The sequence below is a fragment of the Mizuhopecten yessoensis genome, unplaced genomic scaffold, assembly GCF_002113885.1.
Source record: "Mizuhopecten yessoensis strain PY_sf001 unplaced genomic scaffold, ASM211388v2 scaffold715829, whole genome shotgun sequence".
NCBI lineage: Eukaryota > Metazoa > Mollusca > Bivalvia > Pectinida > Pectinidae > Mizuhopecten > Mizuhopecten yessoensis.
In genome coordinates, this window is record NW_018479812.1 from 942 (window position 1) to 12131 (window position 11190).

Sequence of the window (11190 nt, forward strand, 5' to 3'; positions counted from 1 at the left end):
AAAAGTATTTTGTAGCTCAATTTATTCTGGAACACCTATGGCATCAACAATCTCTTTAATGGATCTTTACATAAATTACTGAAAATGTTAAATCGAACGACATGTAATACAACCAATTTGTATCTTGTCTTTTCCTATGTCCTTTCAGCAGTGTCTCTATATGTCTAAATATGATCCTAGCTCTTGCAAGGTTGTGAAATCCTTAACAAAGCAAAGCTAATACAGTAATGCTTTTAGCAGCACTCGATTATCAATTGTTTTTATCTTTTTTCTCTTCGATATCGATAACGCTAAATGCTGGTAAAAATTACGTTTGACTTAGTTAAAGACATTACGTTTCTTATCGGTATTTCAAAATAACAAAATGGATGTGTATGTATCGTTATTCTTTCAACCATTATATAACCCAAATATATTTTGCAAAATGTATATAAGTTTTCCTGACTGAGAACAGTCATGTTTACCTATGCTCGTCGTGTTTCGTTCATTCCAGATCTTGGTGATAAGTTCGGGAGTGAGATTGTGTATGATTACAGCACACTGGATATTTAGATAATGCAAGTATCCGTCCATTGCATAAACAAAATGATCAACAGGTTTTATAGAAATTCCTAGTTTATAAGCAACTATTCCGACATAAACATCCTCAAACATGAAGGTTTTTGTATGCGTCATTTCACGGTAAAGTTTTCGTGCGGTTGGTAACGTCATCACATATCCGGGACCCCCGCAATATGGCGGATACTTTGCAAAAGGGTATTCTTCAAAAGAAACACTAAATTTGGTCGTCAGTCTGAATGGTGCCGTTTCCGGTAAACAATCACCAAGAATGATGTCGTCTGGCAGATAGTTTTCGACTTTTTGTATTTCTTGCAGAAATTTAAGATGAAAATAAACATCATCGTCGATTTTTAAAAAGTAACGGGATTCATAGCACGAATGAGTGGCCCAGTTAAAAGCTTCAATTACTTTTTCTGTTATATTAAAATAGTTTTCGTTGACATCAACACGTAAAACATCTTCGTTCTCCATATGAAGCTCGTGATATTCAACATTTTTCTCGTTACCGAGAACGAAATATAAACTGAAGTTGTACTTGATTTGCATTTGTGGATGACCCCATGTTTGTCGAACGGTTTTCCGCTGTAACGAATTGGACGGTTTGTTTAGTACCATAATGACAGTGTTTTTTGTTGCATGTTCCATACACTTCAATTTTGGATGCATAAAAACTTGTTTCTCCTTTCTTTCTTCGTTTAGTTGGGTATTCTGTGATATTCCAGAAACTGTAAGTGGTTCGTATGAGTCAAAACATACGTAAGATAGGATCACAATGACAACAAAGCCGAAGAGAAATATCCGTATCCTCTTTCCGCGTGATGTACATCTACAACGATAGAAAATATATATAAGCAACTTGAATGTATTAAGATCAATTTTGTAATCCGCACCTGATGGTTATAGGTTTCTTAATCAATTATTTATTTGATTGCTAGTTGTACAAGGCTTAACGTCTTATCAACAGCTATGATCAGTTAACTTACCTCTATGTGTGTTGTGTATGCGTGCTTGTGTGTATGCTGGAGATTGATAATGTTGTTGTATTTGGCTCCTTGTAATCGCGCGGATCTCATGCCAACTTGCTATATCCCTGAAAAACAATGTCGAATGCATCCAGCACAGCATCCCGTCAGGTCACATTATACTGACAACGGGTGAACCAGGAACGTTCGCCCAGGCGGGAAAGGCTTTGGGTTTTGTCCCCAAGCATCTAGGGAAATTGCAACACCTGGTTCACCCGTTATCAGTATAATGTCACCTTAGTTGTTAATGGGATGTTAAACAAAATAACGCCAAACCAATATGGTTATATTTAAAACAAATTATATACACCTCTATATATAAACATGGCATAACGCACAATGTTATGTTGCCTGCCATCTTGAATTTATATGTAAATTGTTTTTTTTTAATACAGTTATATCGATACAATATATATATGCATATGGTTTAATCAATGTGTGCATGGCATAACACACAATGTTTACAAGCCTGCCTTAGATCCCCCCTATCCACCCCACCCCCTCCTCCTTATTGTCTTTACATTTACACACTGGTACTGGTCTCATGATTGATAGCCTTTGATATAAATATATGTGTTGGTATCATGGATAATTAAAATCTAACTTATACATATGATAACAGTTATATCTGTTATGTATCACAACTGTTAACTCATCGAACAGTCTTCTCTAGATATATTAGTTACCACGGATACACTAAATATTATAATTGTGTCATGTGTACTTTTTGTATAAAATACTGACTTCATGTTTTCATTAATAATGTTTCGTTGCTTCTACATGTATATATCTATTACTTGTTTAACTTTTAATTATCATACACATCTCAAATATAAATGTCTGCTCATCAGAGCTTTACAGATAACTTTATAAGTCACACTGCTAGAACTAATCATTTTAAAAGTTCATTTGTGTACACATGTTCTGTTTTATTGAATTGATTGAATGAAAATATTAGAAATGTTTTGTAAACAAAGCTGACCCCGTTTGCCTCGATGGTGTTTGTTTAGGGTAAAATGTCCTTGCAACAGCCAGGGTCATATGAGGACGGGTGCTTAGGTAGCATTGCCTGAAACAGAAAGTAGATAGAAAAGAAAGAAGACAGGAAAGACAGGAAACAGGAAAGATCCCAAGTGTTGCAAGGGGGCCGGTCAGCAGCTAAATTTTGGTCTCGTCCATTGTCTTCTTCGTAGACACGGTAGAAAAACCCCGATACTGCAGGGGTCCCAACATTTGTCACCTTTTACATGCAGTGGAATACAGCAGGTCTTTAAAAAAAGAAAAGGTAGAAACCGCTCCCGATTATTTAAGAAGCCCCCACATCGATCGCCTTTTACGATCACGCAGTGGGATACAGAAGGCTTATTCTTTCCCGAACCTGCAAGGGTACCTCGATGGTGTGTACGTCCTGTTGACACACGGGTGTATAAATATGTATTTAATGTTAAAGCTTCTTCTATACCTTGATGTGTGTATTTATGCTGTTTTTTATTGTTATTTAGTGACTGTATCTAAAAACCCATGTTATATGTACTTGTGTGAAGGATCAATGCGTCTCGGCCCTCCAGGGTTTCCGTATTGAAACGGGTACGACTTACAGGTATATACATCTTTGAAACATGATTCTTTTGCACATCTAATTGATATACTTGATATTCTGAATACATGTTTTATAGCAATCCATATCAGATGTAATTAATATACATGTCCAGGGATGTGCCAGATATAAATAAGATATCTTTCCTGGAGATAAATGTGTTTCATCTGCCATTGGATATTATATGAAATCCTGATACTTAACTAAATATTGATATTGTTCATTTAATTGTCACATCATAAGGAAATGAGTCTGAACATGTGGAAACAGAAAGCAATCCAAATGATATTTGCAACGAAGAATCACATGTAAGTAACTACATCACTGATTGTGATATGAAAATAGAATCTCACCCTGGCAAACCTTTGAGAAAAGGTAGATTAAATAGTATGGGGGAATGTTTATTTACCGTAACTACACTGCAAATATCAATCAGAAATTCTTACAAGGCTGTTTATATAGACCACTAGACTCTTACATAAACTACTGAAAAATATTCTTCAATAGAAATTTTGATAATCTGATACATAAATGTAAATATTTGCACTATTAAATCTAACTCCTATCTCTAAAGACGTATGAAAATATGGAATAATTTGCCTCGTAAATGAACCAACACGGGTTTTTCCAGAGAGTGCTACTTCAATTCAATTCAAATTAATATGGTTACAAATATGTATGTTAGTACACCTTTCTGCAGTGTCATACCAGTGTCTTATTGTGTTTCATACAAGATTTATTTTGAAATGATCATCACGTTGATTTTTATAGTGTGAACAATGAACTTATTGATCTTAAGGGACTAGTTATTCCTCAACATCAACACTCTAATAAATTAAAAGCAGCATTCACCCTTACGTCATATCCATATTTTAATACAGGAAGCACACACACACTTTTTTTGGACGTTTATTTCTAATGATCCTAATAATACTTAAACTTATGCCATTTTTGAACATTTATATTTTTTTACCAGATAAGTTAATAACTGTTAGGCCTAGGCATATACAATGGGTAAATGGTGCTATGAGAAAGTAAGTGAGGCAGTGAAATAGATTTTAGCACAGAACATTGGAATAGCATTAGGTTGATAAGAGGTCATTAATGTAAACAGTGAATCTATAAAGGAACTACAAAAATCACTTGATAATGCTATAGCTGTTTATAAATGGTGTAAAATTACCAAATCAGCTACACATTTTGATAAATAGCTTACACCTATCACCCCCGCTAGACTATTATGACATGTATTTCACTCCACCCACGTGAAAAATCAGAATATCTCGATCACCATTTCACATTCTTTTATATACCTTATTTAGAATTTCCTGATTTATATGTGTAATATCCTCCTTTTCCTCTTTCAGATATTATAGTTACTGATCAAGATGTTATTGACCATATATTTTATGCATTAAAAGAGAAAATATATTTCCTGATCAAGACTGTGTTAAATCCAATGTAGTTTAAACCTTGAACCGTCTTTAATATCACCCTTGATATTACTTTTAATAAACACTTTGTAGTGGAAAAAATGCCAAGGCCGTTTTCGTTTAAGCGGTTGAACTGGTCGGACCACATTTGTTCGTTTATTAAATATGGTCGGACCTAGTAAACGGATGACAAAGCCTTGCAAGGCCTGAATAGACCACCAGGATTTATACCCGGAATCGTACATTTAAAGCATAAACGAACAGGATCTAGATGTATGGGAGCTATATAATGTGTAAGTAGTATATAAAGGACGGGAAGGGACAATTTATATCTATTTCAATACCTTGTGGTTTTATGAAAATTCCGAATACATCATTTTTATTTATAGGTTTCCTTTCTTCATATAAATAATTAACTGCTGGTGTCCCACAGGGTTCTGAACTTGATCTATTTTATTTCTACTCTTTATCAACGCTACAACTTATTTTTGTCTAGTACGATTAAATTATTTGCAGATTATACTTCATTATACGTGATAGTTTGATGACTTAAACTAAATAAAATTATTTCTAATGTTAAGTATAACTAACATTTTTGCGTCACTATTCATGAAACTGAATCTTGAAATATCCAAATAACAAATATTTGAGGAATAATATAAAAGATTTATTTAATCAAGTCAATGAATTAAAGATTAAGTAGAAATTCATTAAATAAATTGCATGTATCTGATATCCGACAACTTCCAGATATGCTGATTTTGTTTCGGATAAATGTGTATAATAATCAACAGATTGTATTGAATCTATACATCTAGAAATCGCAATGCTGATAGTAGGTATTAGGAAAGTAGCTCCACGTATAAAAGTATATTAGCAATATATATAGTATATTAGGGGATAGGAAACACTTGAAGAAAGAAGGAAAAGACCCAAGTTAGTTTTTATGTATAAGATATTACATTATGCAGCCCCTACTTACAAAATCCTTTTATAAATCATTTGGAACCACGTATGTACGCTTTACCTAGGAATAGGTATTTTAACATTCCCTTAATGTAGGTCTAACAGTTAGTATATGAATAATCACTTTTTGCAAATTGAAACTATGTATGCCTTATCCGTTGCAAAAGTGAAATAGTTAATTTTATATCGTTTAAATGCCCGTCGATGCTTGAAGTCATTTATAGTCAAACAACACCAAATATATAGACGATTACAAAATTGATTTCATCTTTTAACTTCAAACTTGAAATGGAGAGGATGCAAAAGCGTCAATAGAAAATCTCATCTAACTAAAACGCAATTTACCTTTAATGCTTAAAAGGCCTCTATTTATGCAGCTTAAAGAACCATAACAGAGGTAAGTAATAAATTGTGTTGATGACACTAGCCGTAACCTGCATGCATGAATAATGTTTATTTTCATATGATTGTATTTGGTGTAATAGGTTGGAAAACGTGTGTAGTAATTAAAGGTACTGTTTGACCAATTAACAAAAATCCTTCTTTCTTGACAAAATACAAATGTTACACAATACTTACACGGCTGAATAGAAATCAAATATTTTATTAAGGCCTACTATGCCTCGGTTTTGTTTTGTTTGATTTAGTTTAGAGTTCTACCAACTGCTAACGTTATCTAAGGTTGGATATACACCCAAACGTATGCCTACTTGGATACGAAGATACGAAGTTTATTTACCTCTTTACGTCTTCATTTTAGACTACTTGCACAGACGTCACGTACATACCACCCTTTATTTGTTCATTTATGTACACATTGACATGATTATCTTCTTGCTTATTTTTGTTTCATAATTATTACTAATACTATTATCTATAGGCTGTAAAGCGCTTTAGATTAATTTTACAATTATATAGGGGGCTACATAAATGTTGTTTATTATTATTATTAAACGACAAACGTTGTAGTGATTTTTTCACCGAAACATTGTCCTGCTTCAAACATATCAGATATTGTGAAACTATTACTGATGGTACCATAAACTGTGGGTAGGACGTAAACCTAGTGAACAGAATCAAACAGACCATATAAACGGCCTTGTTTAAGAAAACAACAATATATAACAATATATACCTGTAGGGGCGTCATATGAGTGTATCAACTATTCAAATCAATGCCAAAATATAAAACTTCATTTTGCAAAATGCTTTGTAGATATATATATTAGATATTTACAATAACCTGCTGGGGGTGATTTTTTTAATTTTTATGATTTGCAACCGAAAGAGAATGCTTTCCTGCGGTACACCAACTTCCTGTTCATGTAAAAAAGTGCCGTTCCGTTTTTGAAATACCTTATCTGATATATAGCTTGAAATTTAATTTGGGTAATAACCTCTAATACCTGTATAGAAGTTTCAATTAATATTCCGACATGACAGTTACCACAATGGGTCGCACAAGACAATAACGAACAAGTATTGACAACAGTTAATTTATAAAAAAAAAAATATAAAAAGAAGCACTAATTATTATCAGTTTGGGTCCTACATGACATGGCTGTCCATTGAATTGTAAACAATTCTGAATACAAACAGACGATATACTTGTGTTAGCTGCAATAAATGTGATGTTCAGGTTACCACCAGTTGTTGTTTCACAAAGCGCAACAAAGGATGGAATGTGAGTTATCGGTGATTTATCAACGTGTACACCAGCCCAGTTTTAAATAAAGGACGTTTTGTTTCAGGTGTTATATATATCTCCAGTTAAACACGGGCGTCTAAACTAGATTATATAATCTTATATAATAGGGCTTTTCGTACATTTTTACCGTCGGAAAGAACAACTTTAAGAAACATTATGAAGGTGTTGTATGAACCGAACGAGAATTAACCACAACATTGAATTGTATAAACATTTCTATATGAGTGTTACAACCAAGGTCGCCGATAAAGACAAACAATTTAAAATGATTGTTCACGGAAAAATAATTTTGTATCAGTAGTTTTGGTCCTTCTATACCACAAGCCGTCTTTAAACTTGTAAACCATTCTGAATAATGGCGATATGTTCGTGTTAGCTGTACAGACGATATGTTCGTGTTAGCTGTACAGACGATATGTTCGTGCTAGCTGTACAGACGATATGTTCGTGTTAGCTGTAAAGACGATATATTCGTGTTAGCTGTAAAGACGATATGTTTGTGTTAGTTGTACAGACGATATGTTCGTGTTAGCTGTACAGACGATATGTTCGTGTTAGCTCTACAGACGATATGTTCGTGCTAGCTGTACAGACGATATGTTCGTGTTAGCTGTAAAGACGATATATTCGTGTTAGCTGTAAAGACGATATGTTTGTGTTAGTTGTACAGACGATATGTTCGTGTTAGCTGTACAGACGATATGTTCGTGTTAGCTCTACAGACGATTTATTTGTGTTAGCTGTACAGACGATATGTTCGTGCCTGCTGTACAGGCGATCTGTTCGTGTTAGCAGTACAGACGATCTGTTCGTTTAAGCTGTACAGACGATCTGTTCGTGTTAACTGTACAGACGACATGTTTGTGTTAGTTGTACAGACGATATGTTCGTGTTAGCTGTACAGACGATATGTTCGTGTTAGCTGTACAGACGATATGTTCGTGTAAGCTGTACACACGATATATTTGTGTTAACTGTACAGACGATATGTTCGTGTTAGCTGTACACACGATTTGTTCGTGTTAGCTGTACAGACGATATGTTCGTGTAAGCTGTACACACGATATGTTCGTGCTAGCTGTACAGACGATATGTTCGTGTTAGCTGTGCAGACGATCTGTTTGTGCTAGATGTACAGACGATATTTTCGTGTAAGCTGTACACACGATATGTTCGTGCTAGCTGTACAGACGATATGTTCGTGTTAGCTGTACAGACAATTTGTTTGTGTTAGCTGTACAGACGATATGATTGTGTAAGCTGTACAGACGATATGTTCGTATTATGTGTACAGACGATTTGTTCGTGTTAGCTGTACAGACTATATGTTCGTGTTATCTGTGCAGACTATACAAAAATCACCCCGAGGGTTTGATATTTCTCTGTCACACCCTCAAGGTAGGGGGTGAATATTTTTCTCCCATCCTAATATTTCAGTCACAGCTCCATCGACAGCTGTCTGCCTTGTTTCTGTGAGAATTCGAGACAGTACCAAGTTGATCAATATCGTGACGGAAAAGAGGAAGTGCAAATACAAACCCTTCGGACCTGTATATGCATGTAGATATGAAATAAATAAGTGTATTTACGAGGAACTAAACAGAACATGTTGTTATGATCTGGATGAGTTTACCAACTATTCAAATCATTGCCGAGACATAAAACGTTTAACTTTTTAAATGCTTCTTCAATATATTAAAAGAATGTGTGCGACTAGTGTAATCTAACCCTATTGTCATCTGGCAGGTCATAAGTAGCGGATTGTAAATCCGTTATAACGATGTTAAAGGCTAAGTTAATTTGAAGAAAACAAAATAGATATTGAAAACTTTTTTGTTTTCAAATTGTTTTCAATTCCTGTTTGCTTTAAAAACAAACTTAGTCTTTATTATTCATACAACACTAATGAATATCATTCTGAAGGTATCACGATGAGCTTTTTTTTTTTTGCATCTTAACGTTAAATTGACTTGACCAGGCAGACACACTGTAAATACATAGTGATTGAAATTTTGATAGCAGACGATAGGTCAGATTTCAAAAAATTGTGTCTTGGTTTTCATTATTTAGAAACCTGTAGCGATTAATGCTAGTTTTATGGCTATTTATAATAGTTGGATGTTTTAAGGGTTTTATACCTTGATGATATAACTTCCCTTAGTTTTAATTTCCCAAAAATACTGTTACATACACCTATGGTAAGTGTAGGTTCCGTAGACGTTATCCATCGCATCAATTCTTAATTCCTTATTAGTCTCTCTGTTCCTGGTGTTAGTCTGCTTCATATTTGTAATCATACACGCACCGTTTATACAAAATTGATTCCAATTGATCCAAGGATGCTCCAGACTAAATTGGAATACAATCCCTTCATCCCTACGGTAGAAGAAGGATTCTTAAAGGTGTTTCCTCTTTTCCCTCGTTTTGGCCCTGCCCCTCTACCATCAGGAGGGCCACACCCACCATTTATACAAAAATGAGTGTCTTTGGCCTAAGGATGCTCCAGACCAAATTAAGTCAAAATCAACTTGGCTGTTCAGAACTAGTAGCGTTTTAAAGGAAAAGTTGACAGACGGTCGCTGCGGTATAGCATAAGTTCACCATGGTCCTTCGGACCAGGTGAGCTAAACAAACAGTAAGGTGAGATCCGTGGTAGGTCTGCCTCAAAATGAGAAATGTCTGATGGGACGTTAAACTAAAATAAATCAAACCAAACCCTTATGTTAAATTTCTTTGTATAGTCATAACATATGTCTAATTATCATATAAGTATTTACCAACATACCTGATACGACAGGGTGTTTACACATAATATTTAGACTCGGAGTCACGGAATGCGCGTATAAACGTGGTCATTAATATATACTGAGCGTACCTTACGTGCCATATTTTTTTCACGACGTCATACATCCGATGATTTGCAATGGAGATATTATATAATTTCCATTCTCTTGCGTTTCATTTCTCTGCAATAGTAATGATAGAACGATTAATTATCATATAAGCGTTGACCAACATACCCGAAACGACAGGGTGAGCACTGAATAAACATATACACATGTCCATAGGTATATGCTAAGCGTACCCTATACGTGCGATACGTGTGTTTCAACCGGAACAGGGGCGTCTTTGTTGACATGCACCAATTGCATAATACAGCACGGGGAGGGTAACTATTAAAAACGATAGCTTTTGTGATCACATTACTCTGGTATTTGGCAATACAAGGTATTTGTATAGAATGTTTCTGTGATAATTCGAGACAGTACCAAGTTAATCAATACCTTGACGGAAAAGAGGAAGTCAAATACAAACCCTTCGGACTTGTATATGCATGCATATATGAAATAAACAAGTGTATATACAAGGAACTAAACAGACATTTTAATAGCAGACGATAGGACATATTCCAAAAAAATGTATCTTGGTTTTCATTATTTATAAACCTGGAGCGAGTAATGCTAGTTTTATGGCTATTTATAATAGTTGGATGTTTTTAGGGTTTTATGCCTTGATGACATAACTTTCCTTAGTTTTAATTTTCCAAAAATACTGTTACATACACCTATGGTAATTAGTCTGCTTTATATTTGTAATCATACTTTGATTTGAAGGGAAAACGAATAGAACTTGCGTATTGAAGCTGAGTTTTCACCTAAAATTTGTACATACTCGAGGAACAGTTTCGTAATCAATGGTATTTAAGCATTAATTTGTTTAAATTTGTTAACATGCACTTTATTTACTTTTGCTTTATATGATTTTCGAAGTATATATCTAAATGTATTGTTATTCCTTTTTTCTTGATACTGATCTGATGTAGGCTATTCGCAAGAAAACTATACTCGTCTCTAAATTATGTATCTCATCAATAGGACAAACATCTCATCAATATGCTACACC

The 11190-nt window shown here is 34.4% G+C and overlaps 1 protein-coding gene across 1 annotated transcript in view; it reads right to left on the minus strand.

Annotated features, from left to right (window-relative positions):
* Nucleotides 1–25: 25 nt before the first annotated feature.
* The window catches only part of LOC110441288 (beta-1,3-galactosyltransferase brn-like), a 14747-nt gene continuing 3582 nt past the window's right edge, over nt 26–11190 (minus strand). The window contains exon 2 of the mRNA XM_021484400.1: nt 26–1387. Within this exon, the coding sequence (XP_021340075.1) occupies nt 391–1387 (997 nt within the window). The 3' untranslated portion in view covers nt 26–390. The remainder of the gene's footprint in view (nt 1388–11190) is intronic.